Below are 23,849 nucleotides of genomic sequence, written 5' to 3' on the forward strand. Positions count from 1 at the left end.
TCATAATGCCTAGATTGCCTTTTATGACAATGCGTCCGTTAGGATATCAAGGTCAAAGTTTGCTCAAAGGTGCTGTTGTTAATATACCAATTTCTGTTAACAATATTATGACATCTCTACCAAGGTCCTTTGATGAGGCTCATGTTATACAAATTCACTTGAAAGGCGTTAGATCCTCACCTCCGCACTGGGAAGCTGAGAAGAAAAGGGCAATTGCTATGATTCGCCAATTTGGGCTTTCAACCTTCTTTATCGGCTGCAGAATCTCAGTGGGTTGAGCTTTTGGTCATCCTCTCTAAAACTGTTGATTCTAAAGATATTTCATAAGAGGAAGCCAACAGTTGAACAACCCAAGATAGATATCGCTTAATTCGGTCAGACGCGGTTACTTGTGCTAAATATTTTGACTACCGCTATCGACAAATTCTTAAGCTTTTTAAAGATAACGCCAGCAATTTTGGAGAGCATTTTGTTACAAATTTCTACTGGAGAGTAGAGTTTCAACAGAGAGGTTCCCCGCATGTACATGGCATGTATTGGCTTAATAATGCTCCCAGGATCAACCTTCAAGATCCTCAGACATTCCCTGATGTCATTAGTTTTATTGACAATTATATTTCTACCGATGGTTCGATCAGCCACTTAGAAAATTATTTGGGTTATCAAAAGCATAACCACAGTCGGTCTTGTACTAGGGAAATAAGAGGACAACAGTTTTGTCGTTTTGGCATACCATATCCACCAATGCCTTCAACGCAAATACTGTTACCTCTTACAGAAACAAGTCTAAATTCAGAAAGACACAAGGAAAACTTTTTCAAAATTCAAAACGTTTTAAATTCAAATATGACTACAGAAGACATTTTTAATTTAAACGATTTTGAACACTTCCTGTCTGATAGTAGAATAAATATGTCTTTTGATGACTATTTGTTAGCCTTTAGGGCAAGTTTAACAAAACCCAAAATTTTTCTAAAAAGAAAATTACAGGATCGTTTTATAAACGCTTATAATCCTCTGATTTTGGAACTCCATAGAGCAAATATACATAATTAATTATATTAACAAGTCTAACAGGAGAATTTCTAGGCTCTTAAATGAAGCTATATCAGAGGTAAATGCTGGAAATTATACTATTAAGCAAAAACTTAAACATATAGGTCACAAATTTATATCAGGCACAGAAATATCTGCACAAGAAGCAGTATATTGCTGCATTGGGCTCCATCTTTCGGAAGCAAGTAATGCTGAAATATTTATAAATACCTCTCGACCTGAGGAACGTGTTCGAATGGTAAAACCTAGAGCGGAACTTCAGAACCTTCCTTCAGGTTCGACTGAAATATTCGTAGCCGGTATTTTAGACTGTTATGTTCAAAGATCCGATCAGTTAGAAACTCTTTGTTTAGCTGATTTTGCATCTAGGTATAAATATTTTAAATCTAGTAGAAGAGCACAAGATAGTGATCATGAAGAAGAAGAGAGGGAAGACGATAATTTACCAGAAAGCGGGGTTGTCATGCCTCTTAAAGACGGTAGCGGTTTTGTGAAAAAACGTACCAAACCTTGTATTATTCGGTATAGAAGGTTTAACCCAGATTTGGCCGGAGTTGAGTATTTCCGCGAAATGTTAATGCTTTACTATCCTTGGCGAAATGAACAGCAAGATCTCATTGAAAACGATAATGAGCAGACTTGCATAACACATCGTATTATAATGAGGAAAATCAAAGAAAATATGATGTTTTTGAGCAAAGAGAACTTGAAAATGTTCTAGAAAGTCTTTATAATGAAATAAACTTGGACGAAGGTGCTCAAAATGAACTACCTATCGTGGAAAATGAGTTCAGAGTGTTGGCACTTCCATAAATAAACCCAAATATAAATTAGCTGGACTTGCATGGCGAAGATTCAACAGATAATGGCACTGAATCTGATTTCAATATTAGACTCCAGTTGAGGAATTATTTTTTTTAGTTCAAAGTCTAAATACTAAGCAAAGAACCTATTTGACACATTTGATGCACCACCTAAAAACAAATCTACCATTTTATGAGTTCATAGGGGGCGGTGCAGGTGTAGGAAAGAAACGTTTGATATCTGCAATATATCAAGCTCTTAACCATCGTTACAATTCTACACCTGGATCCAATCCAAGTTCCTTAAAAGTTCTTCTTTGCGCACCTACGGGTAAAGCAGCATTCGGAATAGGTGGAATGACCCTTCATTCAATATTCAATTTACCTGTTAATCAGTTGAATAGAGAGTTGAGGCCACTTAGCAATGACACAGTGAATTCATTGTATTCCAGACTTATCGATTTAAAATTAATCGTAATTGATGAAATATCTATGGTAGGTGCTCGTATGTTTAGCTCTGTTGATGCGAGATTAAAACAAATTTTCAAAACAGACAGCCCCTTCGGTGGTATACCGATCATAGTGTTTGGTGATTTGAAGCAACTCGCACCTGTTGGAGATGGGTGGATATTCTCTCCTAATCCCAACGATGCATACAGCACTTTAGTTGGTTCCCCTTCGTGGGAGTTATTTAAATACTTTGAATTAACAGAGATAATGAGACAACGGGAGGATCAGGCCTTTGCAATTGCATTAAATCATATGGCATCTGGTACTATGACAAATGAGGACATATCACTCATTGAAACTCGAGTAGTTAATTTCGAAGAAATTTCCGATGATGCCATACATTTATTTTGGTGATGAAGAGACAAATAATTTCAATGCCCTTAAGCTCAGTCGAATCCCAACTGAAGCTTTCCTTTCAACTGCAAAAGACTCAGTTAAACGAATTGGTATAAATGAAAATGATAATATTTTGGAAAGAGTTAAACTTTTCAAAACTTCTGAAACGCAGGGACTGCCCTATGAGTTGACACTAAAAACCTCTGCCAAATATATGATTACAGTGAACATAAACACGTGTGATGGCTTGGTTAATGGGGCAGCTGGACAAGTTATGCAAATTAATTTCCATTGCTCTTTTCCAACAATTCTGTGGATTAAATTTTTAGAACCTTCTGTTGGTTTGATAGCACGATCAAAAAAGCCTCATCCTCTAGAAAGTTCTTGGACACCAATTGAAAAAGTTCTAAAATCTTTTCAATATAAAAGAAATGAACAAATTTCAATTGAAAGAAATCAGCTTAGAGTTGTTCCGGCTAAGGGAATAACTATTCATAAAAGTCAGGGTGCCACATATAATAAAGTTCATACTCGACCCAGAATGCCTAGAGCTTCAATATATGTCGCTTGTAGTCGAGCTACTTCTGCAGAAGGTCTATTCATCATAGGAAATTTTATTCCTCCTAACAAATTTTCTGAATCGGATCACGTATTTAGGGAACTGAGGGAATTGAACACAACTAAAGCTTTGACAACAAGTTTAAATTTTATGATTTCCCGAACATCAGGACATCAAATTTTATTCCATAATATTCAGAGTCTTCACGCTCACATTAATGATATAAAAAGCGACTGTTTGATGCTAAACGACCAACAGAAATAAACGGGACATTGTAATATAATATATGCAAAGCATAGTATTGCTTGCTCTATAGAATCAAAGGCTGTAAAGAAAATTTATTCAGGCCGCAAAGTTTTAGAAGCGTTTTTGTTTAAATGTTTCAATATTAATATTCTGGTTCTATATAGAAATTCAGCTTTCTCTGTCAGACAATTAATTGTAGAACTTCAGGAAGTCCGTACTTCTGCATTAGACATTCAAAATGTGCTAATTGTTGGAGATTTTAACATTTGATTAATGTCTACAGGGACTGCAATAAGAAATCTGCTCCAAGAAAAAAAATTTAGTTCCCTGCTTGGTGCAGAATATTCAACTACACCTGCCGGTACACAAATTGATTGGGCATTTTCAAACATGGATCCTTCCCGTGTAAATGCAATTACTTTTGAGACAGTACACAGCTATCATGACAGTATTTGTGTCTCTATTTCGAACTAAAGTTTTCAGACTTAGTGCAATAGTTCTTCATTTTTTTTTTCCAAATATAATCGTATTGGAATGGTATAGGAATTTTGACAGTAGTTTTTAAGACAATTTTAAGAAAAATATGTAAATAATCTAATTAAGAAAATTTAAATTATATATATAATTTGTTATTATATATGACATTATTGTATAAATATATGATAGAAATTAAATAGTATAAGGAAAAAAGAAATATAATTTGGATATATGTATAAGAATCTCTACAAAAATTTAAGTTTAATACTGTAAATATTATATACAAATTAATATAATAACATTATATCATTTTTAAAGTTGTTAATATTTATTATTCTTAAGTTAAACATGTATAATAATATCGATATAATAAATAAAAAATGTTATTCATTGTTCAAAAACTTTCATACTTTCTTTTCATACTTCTCAATACAGTTGTAATGCATTCTATTTAAAATCAATTATAAGCGTATACAAAAAGCACAAGAACGATTTCTCATAATTTGAGTAAATTTAGTTTACAAATTGCTCTAATTATTTTCACTGTGAGTGAAAAGTAAATAACCAAGGCAACAGTTCCTACTTCTAATTATTAAAATATATAAAGAAGTCTCAAACGAATATACCATTTAACTTTGCGAGAGTATAAAATGTTCGGTTACATTCGAACTTAGCCCTTCCTTACTTGTTTATCATTGTTTTTGTTTGAATTTTTAACTTGGAAAATTTCATCACCATTCAAAGCAGAAACTTCAAAAAATTCGTTGACTTCTTGGATGTTGAAATCCTCCTCCTCCAATGGCGTTAGCAAGTTGAAAAATAATTCCCGCATGCACTCAATACCTCACTTTCACTGTCCGCCTTTAATATGACGCCTTCCCAAATACTTTTCCAACACTTATTCATCGTCGTTGAATACAGGCAATACAATTGCTTCAGTTAAATTCAATCAAACCAAATAACATTTAATTCGTTGTTGTTTTAAATTTTTCACTCAAACTAATTTTAACACGTTTGGTGACGAAATTTATTGACTAGTGGATTAATTTTTTTGATATTTGTTAGCTGACTTTGATACGCCATTTCGATACTCGCTTCTGCTGTCTGGTGAAAAAATTACATGTAAAAGCTACAACGAAGTTATCGAATTGAATTTGTGCTAGAGAGTATGTAGATACCTCATTATAGTGCTATAGCCGCTATCTTCAGTACTAGCGAGTTTTGTTTTGCATATTTTAGATCGGTTTTACTATTATATGTGAATGATTTAAATAAAAATTAAAAATACAAATTTTATTTTTCTTATATTTTTAAAACTGAAGACTTAAAATCAATTATTGTAATTTGTAGAAAACAAAAATGAAGGATTACAGTCAAAATTGTTAACGCGAAAAAAATTTCTCCACTAAGGCAGTGTGCCAAACGGTAGAAATGTTAAAATTCTGACAGATGTAAGTAAAATTTTGACGTTTCTCGTGGTGAATCCGAATGTCAGAATTTTACCCAGCTAGCGAGCTAGGTTGTCAAATTGTTCCATAGTTCATTTGACATTCAGATTCAACACAAAAAAAGTCATAATTTCACTTGTATCTGTCAGAACACGGAACACATTAACATCCTTAGATGTGTTGGACGTACAATCTTATGGTATGTGTACATACACTGCACATCTTTAGATTATCATCCCTTTTCGCTCAGTTTTAATTGCTCATAACTATTGTATTTTCCTATTGCAAGCGCAATTATTGTTGTTTCTTTTAAATTGACGGTCTTTCTCTATCTAATAGTAACATAGAGCTCATGGAAAAAGTACTTAACTGGTAGTTATATATTTATTCTTGGTTTGTTTTATTTTCAATGCAAAAGCCTACTAGTGTTTTCCATTATCAGATTACAGGCCCCAAATGCTTTTTAATGTTTAATGTACAATAATTAGTGTTTCATTAATTACTCCAACTTAAAGGGTGCCAATAATCGTGTTATTACCGATACAGACTAGAGGATCATAACCAGAGAAGCTTCAGACACAAACGACTCCTCCACCTAAATTAAAGAGAAAACTGGCGTTAAAGCGAGCAAATTAAGGGTGATTAAAAAACAACTGCTTAGAAAGTTGCGAAAAGAAATGCGCTTAAATTATTCCCGAAAACAAATGAATTGGTCTAAGGAGTCATATTATTCGTCTTTTCTAATGAAAAGAAACTTAATTTCTAAAGCCCAGACAAATAAAATTTTTACTTCCAGGACTTTCGTAAAGGGGAGCACTATTTAGGTCGTTTAAACAACCGGGTCGGAATAGTGTGGGAAGCCATATCTTATTCAGGAGTTTTGTGGAAGCCAAAACAGATTTGCGTAGTTGTCGGAATTGCAAACCAATTCTGATTTAGAATGATGTCACAGAAAATGATTGGACTTTCGTCTTTTCGAACATATGCAAAACCAATATTCGAATCACCTATTTACTAATGTGACAAATCTTGCAAATAAATAAATTTGGAAGCGATTGATAAACTTAAAATACTGAATAAAGTCTAGTAAAGTTTACAAGATCCCCTATTTTAGCTTTTATTTTATTGGAAGCATAAAGCAACGAAAAAATTAAAAGGAAGATATTAAAAGATCACAGTAATCCACTTAATGTACGAAATGAATCGCATGTGAAATTTGGCTTGCATTTACTTGTATGCTTGTATACATACATGCTTACTTTACAGACTTGTATCACATTATCGACTGAATAAAAACGCTTTTGGGTGTTAAATTACGTTTATTACGTTTTGTGTATCCTCTTAAAATATCTAGATTTTATCCATAAACTTAATAATTATGATATTTTATGTTTTATTCTTATGTTTTCCTCTATAGAAATAAAGGTAAATTAAATACAATAGTAACAATATTATAAATTAATTTCTTAACTTACATTTTAAATCTGTCTGCGACTATACTCTTGCTTTTTTCTGATAACAAAATCGATAAATTGGTTTCCGTGACACCCAAAACCGACACAATTTCTGTTTCTAACGTCAAACCAGTCATATCTGAATTCATGATTCTGATTCCGACAACTATCAGATTCTACAACACCCCTGATTATGACACCAGCGAACTGCAGATTTTAATGCTAAAAAATAATGCAAATTCATATGACTGCGTTCTAAAAACTGTATTTGCATTCTTAAAAATATAATGGATCGGAATGGCATTTCCAGCACGACTTTGCGCTAATTCCTACCGCCCCGTCTATAATAACATGAATACAAAGAAAAATGTTGATATTATGGAGAGGCCACAAAACTCCCCGACTTAAATATTATAGGGAACGTCTGGGAATGATGCAATGTACCACCAAAACAAAACTTATCGACCGCACAATAATGGCTTTCTCAACCTTTACATTAGATTTTATTTTTAAAAATCTGATGACGCACAGTGTATATTAAATGTGTGTATATACATATGTATTTTTCTAGCCCGAACGTTACACGATCAAGAAATTGCTTTAAAATTACACACACTAACAATTTTATACTACCACACTCTCACTTTTCGCACTTGAACTTCGTCTTGATATCAATTTCTCCAATCAAGTCGTGGGGCAACGACAATCAAATTAAAACAGCTGATTACATAGTTTTGTAAACTAATGCCATGCACTTGTCGGAATATTAGTATTTCTTTATATCGACGGGCTGATATAAAAACAAGTATATCAATTAATCTGCATAAATGAAAATGTCTGTTTCTCGACATTATAGTCTTTCTGTTTCTTCCCATTCCATCTTTTTATTAAATTATTTATTTTGTGCAAAATATTCCAAACGTACCAATCTGAAAAGCATTAGCTTGAATTATTTTCAAAAACAATCAATACTTAAGAAACAGTAAGTATCCTTATGTTTTTGCTAAATATATATTGTATTGTATGTAGTTAAATAGAAGACATGTGCAAAGAAGTAACTTCCTGCTATTTAAAAAATAGCATATTGCATTATGTCCATAAAATTGATGGGGAGTTTACGGAATTTGACTTAAGTTGCCGATCGTTCAGTTTATATGGCAGCTGTATGCTATAGTAATCTGATCTGAACAATTTCTTCGAAGATTACATTGTTGTTTTAGACAATAATCCATGCCAAATTTCGTGAAGATACCTAGTCAAATAAAAAAGTGGCTTATACAAGCGCTTGATTCCGATTGTTCAGTTTGTATGGCAGCTATATGCTATAGTAGTCCGATATCGGCCGTTCCGACAAATGAGCAGCTTCTTTGTGAGGAAAGGACAGCTAAAAAACTGAGGGACTTATTCACGTATATACAGACAGACGGACGGACGGACGGACAGACAGACACGGCTAAATCAATTCAGCTCATCATGCTGATAATTTATGTACACATTTTATAGGGTCTCCGACGTTTCCGTCTGGGTGTTATGAGCTTCGTGGCAAACTTAATATACCCTGTTCAGTGTGTAAATACATCACCCTTTCGAATATAATAGGTCATATACATTACTTTTCAACTCCCTGCACTACCACTTTCTTCTGGATGTGCGGATTTACAGCGCGGCAGATGTGGTAGCTCTAGTGTGGACTGGGAACTGGAAACATTAAAGTATAGCACATACTTTTTAGGTGGTTAGTCCTTGTGATATATTATATTTAATGTATCGATCAGTCGGTTGGTTGGGCTTCCAAGTATTAATAGATCCATCCGATTCATTTTTTTGTAATGCGATTGATAGCAAAATATATTAGTTCATGATATCAACTTGATCTTTTGATAAAAATTTATTTCAAATAGGAAACTCTGCATGTGTCTGCCCTAGGGTTGACCACCATTTATATTCTTAAAGTATCCGAGCTTCCCTCTTCGTCAATTCTTAACCGGCAAAAGAGTGGACGTTATATAACGACTTTTTGTATGTATATATATATATATATATATAGATTGCAAGCTTTGCTCATACAAATAACTTTACATCAGTTAGCTTAAATGGTTAACAAAGTCATTAACGAAGTGGGTATGACAATCTTCGTTCCGGGTAAAATTATATTTCTCACTGAACACATTTTTCAACGATAGATATAAAACTTATTCGCGGAAGTAAGCTACGTGTATTTCGTACGCCGTATCTATCAGAAGTACTAATACGCTTGTAGTCGGACAACCCAACGTTTAACTTTTGCATGTGTCCTAGATGTAGGTTTAAATATTATCTCTAATGGTTTATAGTCCGCGACCAGTTTAAATTAATTACTGTTAAGTAGTAATATTGTAAAATCTTACAACCGCCCCAAATAGTGCCAAACTTTCGTTCTCCGTCTGTGAGTACCGTCGTTCTACTTCTGAAAGCGATTTACTGGCAAACGAAATTACTTAAATTCTAATAATTTCCTAATTTTCCATAATACGCATAAAAATTTCCGCAGCCGAATTCACTCCAAATTAAAGCCTGAATAAACATCTTGCAGTAATAATCGTAGTGAAAAGAGGCATCTGTGGTTTGCATACTACTGAGCGTGGCCCTGCGTGGTTTAATAAACACATTTCACAAATCATTAAAGAGCGTGACACTGCCCATCTTTAGGCGAAATCCTATACCTCTAGAACTACTTTATCAATTACAACCAAATTTGGTGTATAACAATATTTTTACCTTTTTACGTTATGTTCTTAAAATGGTCTAATTCGAGACATAACTACGCCTACTTCGCATATATGTATGTATAAAAATTTTAAATTTCATAAGAATCTTTCACTCCACAGAATATATTATATATCAAGAACAACGGGCATAACTTTTAAGGTCCCTATGTACCGAACATATGGATATTTGTGCCCATAGCTGATTTTTTATCGGTAAAACTCTGAGGTATATTATTGAAATTTAGGGAGAATTTTTTTCAAATAATAGTTTGCCCTTGAGCCAAAACAGGATAAAATCCGGTCAATACTTGCATTAGCCCACATGTACCTAATATAATATATAGGTTTTAGAACTTCCGGTTGCTTTATACCTGTGTCTATGTGCCAACAATGGATAATATCTGACCAATAATACCTCTAGCTCCCATATACCTAATATACGGGTTTCAACCTTCCGTTTTAATTTATATCGTGTATATATCGGTCAATGTTAATATAATAAAATATTGGTTATAATAAAGCTTAATTCTGAAAATGTGTGTGTGATATTTTGACAAAAATAATTAGTTTAGTGTTAATTAGATAATGCAGGTTAATTTCTTACGCAACATCTTTTAATATAAAAGTGTTGGGACATCTAAAAGTATTCCCCAGCCTTTGAGCTTTGCAAATTGCGAAAGTATAAAATTTTCGGTTACACCCAAACTTCCTAACTTTTTTTTGTTTTCTCATAACAGTGTTTTATTTGCAATCTGTCTTACTAATATTCATCAAAACTGAATAAGTAATTATAGATGTACAATATATCAATTTTCTTAATACATTCATATATATACCTTTATTTGTGTGCATTCTTAATTTCTTAAGGGCAAATCTAGGACGTGATACCTTTTAAGTCATTGAGTTTTATGAGTCTCATCTAATAGGCATACTGCAAGAGCATTACTGTGACCACAAAGTTTACCATTAGGTTTTTGTCAGATAGTTTACTTGCTTCTTCTTTTACAAAACGTATTTGAAGAACTTTATTTAGATTTTCATTTGTTATAATCCATGGGCATTTAGAATCAATCTTCCATTGATTTGGAAGCCGTGCCCCACAGCTATATATCATATGCCCACACTGCTTTTAAAATCGCTTTGTATAATCGATTTTAATTCCTAAGGATAAGTTCAGCACTAAGAACCCAAGACATTTTGTTTGTCTTAATCTTAAGTTGCTACCACTTGGCTACGATATGGTTGTTTCCTACAAAGGGAATTATTCAAAAATGAACAAACCATACTTTCATTAACGTTGGGAAAGACAGAAAACCCAACGATGTTTATTGTATGGAATTCAATATGATACTAGCCTATTATTTCACCACATCGCATCAATTTATACAATTCGTAACAATGATCTTTTAACATAAATCTTCCATCAAGATTGCAAGACTGCAAAAAATTCATATGCCTCTCATAAAAGTCAATATATTATATTAGTTTTAGCTCACTTTATTAAATATGTGGTATGTGTGTTTTAAGCCTTTCTACCAAAGTTTACACCCAGTTTAGCTTCGCAAAATATATTTTTGTATTTGTGCGTATTTAAGTCTATGTCTACATCAAAAATATGGTAACGATTTCGTAAATGCATTTTGTATTTTTTGTCTATGTGGCTAGGTATGTAATATGATATTACATTTTAATTCCTTCATATAATTGTTTTTCAGGATTAAATGATATGAAATATCAGCATTTATTTTATTACAATGAACAGTAACAACTTGCAGCAATGGTGGGAAAATACTTATCGCCATCATCAGCTGAAACACGCTTTCAATCCTCAAGATATGCATGGTCTCCAGGTACCTCCACTCATCGCAGAGGACCCTCGTCCGGATATGTTAAACCAGATCGGTAGCAATGATAATGACGCCTTTTTTAATTACACTATAACGAATTCTCCAAATGACATAACTGACTTAGAAGATAACCCCTTATCTTCGGTTACGTTATTAATTATGGTCATACTATTTGGACTAGTAGTATTTGGTGGCGTATTGGGTAATGCAACATTATTGTTCACGCTTTGTTCGGCTTCATCAGTGCGATTGCGAAATCCTCTTTTATTAGCTGTTTGCCTTGCCGATTTCTTAGTTACGGGCATTTCCGCACCTATGACTTTATTAAATGTGGCCCTGAATCGTAAGACGAATACTTTACCACTGATAATATGCAAAGTAATTCATTATGTGCAGGCAAGTATACAAATCTTGTTGAAATATAAGTTTTGACTATTAAAACTTTATGCTAGTATTACTTTACAGATAATGCCAGTCGCTGCAAGTACAATTTCTTTCTTCATGCTTTCACTTGATCGTTATGCCACCGTAAAACACCCATGTTTATCACAATTACGTCAGCGTCGTTATTTGCATGTTTCATTAGCGGTATTTTCTTGGATCGCATCAGCTGTTCTCAGCGCGCCATTTCTGTATACATACAACATAATTGCGAAAAGTTCAATAACAAATCTCGATGACAGCAATCAATATGCAACATCGGCTGAAATTTTGCTAGGTACTAATAAAAATGCTAAACTGGAACCGTCTTTGCTTACCACTTCAGCTTTCCCAAACGTCAGAATAAGCTGTACTTCCGAGCTCGGGTCCAGTACGTTTTTAATTTCGTTTATTATTTGTCATACCTTTGCCGTATTTGTTATACCCGGATTTGGTGTGCTATTAAACCATTATGGTGTACGTCAGAAATTATGTGCACTTTCGTTAACAGCGCGAGCCGCTCACGGTGAATTACCACTTCCTATGCCCATACTCCGTAGACAAACTCACATGGTTATTGTAACTGGAATTGCTAACGCTCAGCAGGCAGGCGGATGTCCGGCCACCAATGACACCTCTAATGGACCTGATATACAAATGCAAAACTTAAATCCCGGTTCCAATATCGGAAAAAGTCAAAATTTCATCAAATCCTCCAACCCAATATCACCAAGGTATATTATATGCTATTTATATACACAAGCTATAAATAATAAATACATAATTTTTTTGTTTGATGTCAATCAATGTGTTATATTGATTGGTGTCACGAAGTAACGCATTTTACTTTCAAAAGTCTCCGTTTCTATAATTCCTGTTTGAAACTAGAGCTTTTATAAATGAGTAAAATACACATTTTCATTTGAGTTGCTCAATTTTCTCTACAATAGCAAGCGATTGAGAATAAAAATGAACCCTATATACATAGTTTCCATTAACTGTCTTCGAATAGCCAAGCGTTACTCTCCAGCGAATCGAACACACTATATTGGATGCTCCAACAAACGGGTAGCACTTGTGGTGCAACCCTGCGCTAACATGTCTTCTGACGCATGTGTTATTATTATTTCTTACATGTAAAAGTAACAGCAAAGTTATCTAGTAGAATTCGTACAAGAAAGTATGCGCATACTTCATTAAAGTGGTATCTTCAATGCTATCAAGTTTTACTTTGCACATTTTAGATGAGTTTTACTGTTGTGAATAGTTCAAATGACAAATTAAAATACACATTCCTTTTTTTTCTAGTATTTTTAAAACTTATGATTTAAAATTAACTATGGCAAATTGTAGAAAATAAAAATAAAGAGTTACTCTAACGTTTTTTAACGCGAATAAAATAATTTATTCACAAAGAAAAAATTATAACACTATTAAGCATGTGTCAAAAGACATACATAGCAACGCGTTTGTATTATTTACTGCTGACAGACATATTGTTTGAGTACTACAAAGTTTTGTAGAATGAAAGCTCAGAAAACCATGTATAATTATAGTGACACAAATATAATAAACCAAATAAATAAAAAGCTTCTACAGATCTCACATTTTTGTGGCCATCGCTTTTCATTTTCAGATTTTACGGTTGATTCTTCTCTCTCGGAACTGCTTGCCCGGTCATTGCACAACTCTAACACGTCACAAACATTTTTGTGAACATCACTTTTTATGTTCAGATTCTACAGTTGATTCTTCTCTCTCGAAACTACTGCCTGTAGCCAGTGTCGAAGCACGAGGACCCACACTCATTTTCACGTTTAATATAATATATGTTGAATTTATATATATAATATACTACAGAACTCCAGTTGCCTTGTAACTAAAACGGCTGTTGCACATATGGTTTCCGTACCATATTGCAATGTGTTCTATGTGTCCGTCTAGGGTATTATATAGTTTTAACTTTAATCATTGAACTTTGCACCCTGCAATCCAACTATCGAAGACCACCAGAGATTTCTGTTGAGGTTTCTATGATTTCTTTAAGGCCGAAATGACAAATCTAACCAAAACTCTTGTGTACGTATGATCATGAATGAGAGAAGGAGAATACTTTGTATACAAAGTCTGTTGGGAAATATTTATTTATTAATTTATTAGAAAGAAACGCCAATCGGCAGTGTATTGTAAATAAAATTTTATAAATTTTGATTGATTGTGACATTAAATTAAATTACTTATATTTATCTCATAATGAACTATATAAGTTGATATAATTTAGTATTTTAATGGAAGTATATGAGATTACAGAGAGGTTAATAAATATAATTAGTAAACATGGAGACAATATGAGTACTAGCTGGTTAATATTATTATTTTTTGACGTTGACTTGAAACTTGACAGAGATCTTGCAAAACATTCGATGTCTGCTGTATATTCATTGACCGTGTTAGCTCAGAGAACTTAAAACAGTTGTTCTCTGGCTGTACACCTCATCTGTTGTTAAGTGGGTTCCTCGTGTGTACATATAATATGTTAGAAATTTGCAGAATTTCCGTTGTATTTTTTCAATTCTATAAATCATTTGTTGAGTGTGAGGTGACCAGATAATGCAGCCATATTCCAATATAGGACGTACTAGTGTTTTAATTATATGTAGAAGTGTGTAGACATCTTTAAACTCTAAACCAATTTCATTCAAATTAACCGCTAAACCGCATTATTTTTTAAGAAAGCGTGTCCACTTATTTTCACTAAAATATCACACATTTTGACCAACCTAGCCGGTTTAAAGACAGGTGGGAAGTCGGAAATCACTGTATAAGGTATATTGGGGGCAGAAAAGTTCTAGGCTAATTGCACAAACTTTTGACATTACATTATATATATACATATAACTCATACACTGTCCGATATATTCACATGCATAAGGTTCGTTAGAATAGCGAAAATCATTATGTGTATATATTATATGGGAGTTTGGGTAACTCGTGGACCAATATCACATATTTTCGGCATTAAACTATAGTATATAAAATATTTTGCGTTCAGTTAATTTTGCTTAAGTTTTATTTATATTATGTATATGGGAGATAGGGGAAGATTGACCCAATTTTTTCTAATTTTGGAATTACTACATATTATTAACAGAAAAAAATGCTCTCTATGTTTCATTTAGGTACCTCACATACCATCACCAATATATAAGGAGAAAAACATACTCTCTCAATTTTATTAAGATAATTTACATACTTATTTGCCGATATATGCGGTATAAAGTCAGCCGGAAGTTCGAAAATCTTTCCATTAGGAATATGGGGCTAAATAAATTATTAATCCGATTCAACCGAATTTCTATAACATACATATCTCACAGATTGACTGATATTTTTGACAAAAAGTTTCTAATAGAAACTGGGATCCACATATTCGGTATCTGGGGGCTTGAATAGTTTTTTTTTACATACAGGCATACTATTATCAGAAAAGGATTCTTTCCGAATTTCTATAACATATATATCTCACAGATTGGCCGATATTTTCGAAAAAAAAGTTCCCAATATGAACTGGGATTCACATATTCTGTGTCTTGGGGCTTGAATAGTTTTTGTCCGATTTGGACAATTTTTGGTCATAAGGTGGCACACCTCGATGGTACTATTCGTGTAAAGTTTTATCCAGATACATTGATTGATTCTTGATTTTTGTATTGAAGAGTGAAAGAATTAGGTGGAATTTAAAATTGTAGTAGGCGTGGGCCTACCGAATTCGGTAGAAGTCGGTCGAGTAACTCCTGAAATATGGGTTTTCACCTAAATGTGGGCCGTGCCACGCCTATCGTCCAAATTTGAGACTGGCTCGTATAAAGCTCTCTCGTACCATCTCGGGTGCAAAATTTTTTGTTTCTAGCGCATTTATTTAAAAATTGACAAACATAGAAAATAAAGCAACTAAACCCAATTTTAAGTAATAATCTTTTATTAAAGGCTGTAACTTATTGCAAAAAAGCTGAAAAGAAAATAAGAGTTCTGAAAAGAGCTAAAAATCCATGTATGTATCTACATACATATGTACGTATGTGTATGGGAAAAAATCAAAATATAAAGCTTGCACACATATGCTTCTGTGAGATTTGAAGATGTGTTAAACTCTCTACTCTATCTTCTTCCTACACGAATTTTTTTAATACTTTATAAATTTTATTAACTAGCTTCCCACTTGCTACTTCAATGTTTTTGAAAAATAAGTCAAATACGACGACTATCCCCACATCTGTATTAAATTTGCTTTTTTATTGATGTTGGGTGGAACAAATTTGTTTTGTACTATTTTGAAAATCAATAATGTATAAATCATTACATACATAGACTTTTAGTCAAAAAAATTTTCCAGATTATACCGAAATAAATTAATATAGGTAAAGCTAGACTTGACAGTTAATAAGAAGAGATTTCTTATTCAAACATTTATTTATCTAATTATTGAAAAAACAGTTCTTTTGAATTCTATTGCCTATTAAGATTAAGTTTTTGGACATGCAGTTTAAAAACCTCCAATCTTCATTTATATGGAACATATAAGTGGGGTTTGCGAGCATTGGCAGCTGCGAATGGGCGATAATAGTCTAGAAATCCAACTTTTTGAAACAGAAACGGGTAAAGTGCAAAATGTTTTCAAAGCGATGCAAATATTTAGAAAAGTTTTCCTAATTTTCAAGCATTAATAGCATTCAATAAAATGTATGGAGTAAGACAGTTTTCAAAATTTGTATCGTAAACGTGTCTGAGGTGAATAGCTTCATTGGACAACTTATCAGATACATCAACGGAATACTTTTTTGCAACATTTTTTGAAGCTTTTATCTTATTTAATAAAATGGAACTGCCAGAACGATTCGTTTATGTCACTCAATGCGGAGAATCTTCTCTTCATTCCACAGAAAACGCTGTCAAGTATGCCGTAGAAAGTGTTTCTTTTTTCATGCCGTAGAAAGTGTTTCATTTCATCCACTTCTTCATGTAGGTAGGAAAAAGGTCCAGGAGAAGACAACAATTTCCGCTATTATCGAGAAAATTGCGGTCAGTAAAACGCACGATCTTGTATTTTTTATTAAGCAACACTTTTTTAAATACAATCACAAAATTGACATTTATAAACAGTTCCTAGTGCTTTTTCAGAGGTGAGGGCTATCGAAATAATATATCCTTGCCACTCATCTGAAAATATGATCACTCTTCGGACACTTCTAGAATCCTCGACAAATAGAAAAAATTTAATCCTTGGTTTAAAATAAATTGACAAGGTATGAGACCGATGTTTTGTATTTGGGTGGTGGTCTCAACAACATGCCCCATAAGCAATAAAAGATTAGAGCCATAACATGCAATACCTAGAATTAGAGTCATTTTGCTAGTACCTATTCTAGGCGTACGATTTTTATCACCGTAACCTTCTACTCCTATAATTTTATATATTTAGGGCCGTATTGCGAATGACTCTTCAGTGCCATTTCGTCTCACAAAATTAACAAGAAGACTGTGTAAAGCCAAGACCTTTTAAGGGGGGCAACCAGTTTAGATGATTCAAAAAAATCGATTTTTTTTTATTCCAATTAGTTCCGATAATATGAGCACAAAGGTAAACACCGGTCGATTCAGTGCCGAAGCGCACTTTTTTTTCAAGTGCGTTTTTTCGAAAAGACTTTTTTTCAACTTGCGGGAATTCTAGCTCGAAAAGTTATTGACGAATCGATCTGAAGATGTGTGTGAATGTCTTTTATTTAAGTCCGAAAAATATGAACAACACTCTGAAATGATATTATTAAGTAAAATATATTTTTTTTATGTAAAAAAGGTGAACAAAAATTATATAAAACATAACATTTTTTTCAAACACCTCCAAATGTTTAAATTTCAACTCTTTTGGCCAGAGTTTGATTCATATTCTAAGAAAATATGTAACTAACGAAAGACAAAAAAAATGTATGATTTCAGATCAAAACTGTGACCTCCAGATGACCCGCCAGCAGTCAATTCTGATGGCGATCGTCAATGGACACCACCCTCTAACTCCACTACTTCCAACGGAAATGGCATCGAAAAATTTAAAAGTGTAGTTTAAAATAGGAATAAACTACCCTGAAAATTTAAACGATTCCTTCTCAGTTAAAAAAAATCACAAAAAACACTTGAATTTCGGCCTCCTAAACATTTTCAACAACTCTTACTACAACCGAGGTCTCAAACTTCTGAAATAAATGTTGTATCTACGATATTTTGTTTAACCAGAGAACTTATTGTTTTAAGTTGTCTGGTTTAACTGTGATTTACTAAACTATTTCTATACCCTGGCAACATGTTGCTACAGAGCATAGTAGTATTATTCACCTAAAGGTTGTTTGTACTGCCTAAAACTAATCGAGATTTTTTTAAGTGAACGTTTACACACTCCTATATTTTATATACATACATAAAGGGCCCGATCTAAGGGGGAGTAAGCCGAGCATTTGCCCAGAGCGGCAAAAAATTAGGGGCGGCAAAATTTACTTATATTATTATTAAAGATTTTCCCAGATTTCTGAGCTCAGTAAACATTTTGCTTTTTTGTATAACATATATGCCCAAAAACTTCCAAAAGATGAATTGTTGAAACATTGTAAGAATCTCGAGGCTATTTTAACTTATGACAACTATATAATTACGAGGTAGGATTAAATATTCTCTGAAAAACTGTTTAATTTTTGGTTTCATTATTTTACAAAATAACTGATTTATTTTGTAGTAACATAATTGTTTTTTATCAGTATTTATATAAAAAAAATCTTTTGTTTTGTCTTTTTTACACGTACCGTATGAACCTTAACTTAAATTATCTGAACCAATTGAAAGGGCATTAGTAATACATCTAAGTACTTATGCCAATAAATAATTGTATTGTTTAAACTTTTGCAGAGCAATGCGTGAAGTTCGAGCACATTCTCAACGTCAACGTATTAACCATAAAACATGTTTGCATGGTCCAGCTGCACCCGGTATACCATTGCCACGAACTTCAACTCTTCACTCAAGGAGACGCCTAGCCAACGTTCTCATAGCATCAGCAATCATATTTATTTTATGTTGGGCGCCCCACGTCTTTTGCATATTTTACACAAGCTTTGGTTATAAGCATTATTGCTCTAAGACTTCCAAGTACTTTCATTTGCTACTAGGTGAGTATTGAAAATTTGTATAATATCATATGCCTGGCTGTGATAACGTCCAATTGAGTGTGAGGTAAAACCAAAAACATAATTTTGAGTTTATTATTGTTTAAATGTTCTACTCATGTGCATATGTCATCATGCCACGTTTTCGACCGTATCGAATCGCACTAGTTTGATGTACACACTTATTTCTTAGCGAATAACAAAACCAAACAAAAACCAAACAGTCTAGAAAGCTAGGCGGTGGAAGTGAAACTTCGTGGATCTCGATGGGCATTTGAAATGAAAATACTCACCCTAACCAGCAAGTTTTATGAGATAGAAATATTTCCCCGATAACAGAAACCACTATTCATTATTCTGGATTTTATAAGGAAGTTAGATTAATGAAAAAAGATAGTTGATGTTCCATTTATAAAAAATCTATTCATTCACTTCCATACTTTCACGTTCAAGAAAAGATATAATTGGTTTGTTATTGTAATTATGTAAATATCTTGAGAATGTCGTGCCTGATCTAGTTGTTAAGTCTTTGGGGCTATTATTCATTTTTAAATTAAATCACCGCTTAAAATCATTGGCATAGTGTGCAATTCTTCTCCGAATTCTGCTGCACTAGAGGGAGTATATGCCAATAATGCTCTATGACTGATTTTTATTATTCTCTGGTTCGGAGTGATGTAAAGAACAATCATTGCCACACTCTGTCTGCTTTCTATGACACATTTGGCCGCACAAATATCTCCAACTGAAGCAGCATTCACAGCCAACCAGTTAATTTTTTGTAAATTCATATCCATATGTGCAAATTGAACGATCGCAATCAAGAAAGGGCACTACCACATAATTACTTCAGATATAATTTTATTAAACGAGTTTATTTTAAACACGTTTAAATAAGTATGAATTTATGTGTATTTAAATTTTTACGTAAATATTTTAATATTTTGTAAATAAACCCTATGATATCAGTATTTTTCTATACAAATTAAGCAATATAATAATATGATATAAATCCTCCGTTGAAACGCCTCTGTCCATGGTGACACGCTATGGAAGTAACGGCGAGTTCTCACGGAGACGGGGCACAGCAAAAAATTGAGTTCTGACAAAACATTGAAAAAAATCAAATGACAACGTTGCCGACAAACATACATATATAAGAGCTGGCATACATATTGACGGCGAATTTTGCGCATCGTCGCGGAGTTGACAAAATTTGTTTGAATCCACAATTTTGCGACAATGTCGGTCGGCTATGTTGTCGCGTTTGTCATTTTTGCATTGCTTTGCAATTGAAAATTTAAATATGCTCTTTTGAAATACTACGACTGCCGATTGGGCTGCAGTTTCATAGCGTCTTATTTAGATAAAATGGGCTAAACGAAAAACTATGAAATAAAGCTAATAAGTAATATTATAAAAGTACTATAAGGAGTGTGCTTAGAACATATAAAAGTAAGTAAAGATTTCATAGGAATGCCAATTTTATATAAATTTTATAATATAATGTCATATATGTATATTGCATAATATGAAATAAATGTAAATAAAAATTTTAAATCGCTAATGATATATATAATAATAATAACGTTCAAATTCAATTTCATTCATTTCGTGCAATTTTCTTCATTTTCGAGCATTTGTGGTAGGAATTCCATATGTAAACCAAATTTGGTTGACCAGGCGCACAGAAAAAAGAACACAGTGCAGAGTTATAAACGACCGCACTTCATTTTGGAGCATACGTGCAATCCTTATGAATGAATTTGTTGGCGTTTAAAAAATATAGCGCGAGCTTGCTCGAACCTTATTGATCGATGATAGTCTGCGATTTTTTTGTCGCTTGCGCCAATGCTAAATTTTTTACAAATAGCATATTGAGGGACATACATACGTATGTACATATGTGTACATAAGTATATGCAAATATATTTAGACATGCGAATAAAATATATACATACAAATTAGTCATTTCAAACAAGTAAACGACGATTGCTGTTAGAATTCACAGATTAGACCAAATTAAATGTGTAGTGTTCGTGGTGCTGTTTGTATAGCACAGCTCCTTATTGCAAATTTACATATTGCCTGAGTTCAAATCCTATCACAGGTGTTGTTTTATTCCTTTTTTAATTTTTATAATCCTTTTTTATTACATTTATTTTAGCTTTTCCCTCATTACATAAATGTTCTTTAAAATTTATTATTTCTTTTTGTTATTCTAATTTGCTTTAATATGCATCCCAAAGAACATCTGAGCATACATATATTAGCCGTTCCTTTATAAGGTGGTGAAAATTTGCTTGGTACCTTCTTAGAGTGGTGTAGTTTGTTGAGTTCGCTTGAAAAGAGGGGAGGCCTCCTTTTTGACGTGGTGTAATGTAATTTTCGAATTTGCGCATTTTCGATGTTCCCTTTTAATAATTTACATTTTACACAGCTAATATTTGCGCCTTCTTTATTTACAATATTAACATTTTCTGAATTAACATTAAAATTTCCTGTCGCTTTTTTGTTTCATTCGATACTGGAAATACAGCCCAACAAGCGCAAAGAAGTTTCACTTCAAAAATAAAGGGAATTTTAAAATTTCGCGGGGTTGGAAAGTAAGCAGATGCTTATATGGATAAAATGGAGACGATAGAGTCTTTGTTTCAACGTTATATCCATAAACGCATGTTTCGTCACCTGTTATAACACGTTTCAATAATTCTGCATCGTCGTTGACTTTATTTATTGATTCTTATACTTATGAATATATCATCTTATTAAAAAAATGTATGACCCCTGTCGATTTTTCTCTTAAATCGTCATAAAGCCTCTTTCCAAATACTATAAACTATTTAAAAACCAAAAAACAAAAAACTTTTACTATAAAATTTAAGCTATAATATTCTTCACGGGTGTACTTCTTATACTTAAAAGGGACATATCTAAAACGACTCAGCCAGTAGCGGATTTACAGATCTGCCTCCAACTTTTCCACCTCTAAATTTTGATAAGTACTCAAACATGTACATTACATTTTCTCTCAATAAAATTCCAAACTCCATCGGCCTTGTTACATCAACTTTGCACGTATGGTTAGTGTCGTTAAGAACAAAGGGACCGTGTTATATCTTTGATTATTTTCATAGCGAAGGATTATTTCGGATTCTGAGACATATCTTCAACTGTTAGGGTTATAGATGACTGTTCCTTGTACTTTGAAAATAATATTAAAATCAATACAGGAGCAAAAATTGAGGGACGAAATCATCACATACGACGTAATCTCGTTTGTATCGCCGCCTCTATGTCTATTTTCTTTTTCTTTTCTTTCTGTCGAACTCAATACCTTGACACAACATATGTATAAGTACATAGGAAATCATATCGAAATGCACTAGCACTATATTTCAATTTTGTTAAATATTTGAATTTCTGTCAAATTTGTTTAAGTCTAAACAGAAATTAAAAGTTTATGAGCGAAATCTGCCACTAGACCTCACCCTAGTCAGTGTGCTGGTAAATTCGCCACTGGTCTCAGCTCGTCACGCAACTTCGTGGCAAACTTAATATACCCTGTTCTGAGTATATTTAACAAGTAAAGAAGGCCGAAGGTTCGGGTGCAACCGAACATTTCAACATATTTCCTCGTAATTTGGAATAATAAAAAGCGGGGAAATACTTTCAGGTGCTGCAAAACTTTATATTAAAATACTCCTATGTAGCGAAAGAATTCAACATTCATTATTCGACGAAAGCATGAAAATATTACTATCATATTACAATTATATCTTTCACACTACATTACACGTTAGTATAAAGGAAAAATTCTCTCTAAATATCAAAACTATATCTCACAGATTTACCGATTTATTCTGTACAAAGCTTGTCATAGGCTCTGGGGTCCACATATTCGTTATTTGGCTTGGAAATGTTTATGTATAGTTTGATTTCGGTGGTTGCTAAGATATGGTATATCTTGACCACACTATTTGTTTTAATCTAATGTCTTCATTGGATTTTGACTTTTATTCTGCAAAGTGAAAGAATCTATAATCCGATTTCGGCTGTTTTCACACAGTAGCAAAATAATTCCTATAAAGCCCTTAATCATCACCTTGGCTGTGAATTTAATGCTTCTGATGTTTTAGTGACTTATCGCACTTTTCGCAGATTTCAACATAACCGTTATTTATGGGCGTTGTTATTATCTCATTTCATCTTTTTCCAGTGCATAAGGAGCTAGAAAGACTTGTTCTCGGCAAGTTAATTCACCTTCAATGGTAAGTGATATACATATGTACATTACACAAATTAAAAGGAGGGGCCAGACTCCCCTTTTAACATTTTTCAAACCACAGACTCCCCTCCATATTTTGATTTCGCCCATCATTATCAATGAACCACCGATATAATAATTTCAAACTTTAAACCTTTTGTGTTGGTTAATATGTGCGAAAATTTTTTGAAATTAAGTGGACATTTGTTTTACCGTAATAAGGTTTAACGCTGAGTATGAATGAAATTGGTCTAAATCTCACATCCCTAATATAAATTTTGCCGATTATTTTATTGGCCTTTTCCTCATATACTCAATATATTAAATTTAGCCTCATGGGTTGAGTTGCAAAAATTTTGTGTAATACATACGCATTCGCATAATATTTGAATTATCTGGCCATTTGGTCGCCTCAAGGTCGTAGATTTATGTATTTGAGATTATTTTATTGTTCGAATAAGAATGATTAAC

At 33.1% G+C, this 23,849-nt stretch overlaps 1 protein-coding gene across 2 annotated transcripts in view; it reads left to right on the plus strand.

Annotated features, from left to right (window-relative positions):
- Positions 1-23,849, plus strand: part of LOC106624282 (cholecystokinin receptor type A) — a 39,741-nt gene that overhangs the window by 11,454 nt on the left and 4,438 nt on the right. For both annotated transcript variants that reach the window (XM_036376028.2, XM_036376029.2), the window contains exons 2-4: positions 11,352-11,879; positions 11,949-12,637; positions 18,855-19,114. In XM_036376028.2, coding sequence (XP_036231921.1) covers positions 11,391-11,879; positions 11,949-12,637; positions 18,855-19,114 — 1,438 coding nt within the window. In that variant the 5' untranslated portion in view covers positions 11,352-11,390. The remainder of the gene's footprint in view (positions 1-11,351; positions 11,880-11,948; positions 12,638-18,854; positions 19,115-23,849) is intronic.

This window comes from Bactrocera oleae, chromosome 3, assembly GCF_042242935.1.
Source record: "Bactrocera oleae isolate idBacOlea1 chromosome 3, idBacOlea1, whole genome shotgun sequence".
Classification (NCBI taxonomy): Eukaryota; Metazoa; Arthropoda; class Insecta; order Diptera; family Tephritidae; genus Bactrocera; species Bactrocera oleae.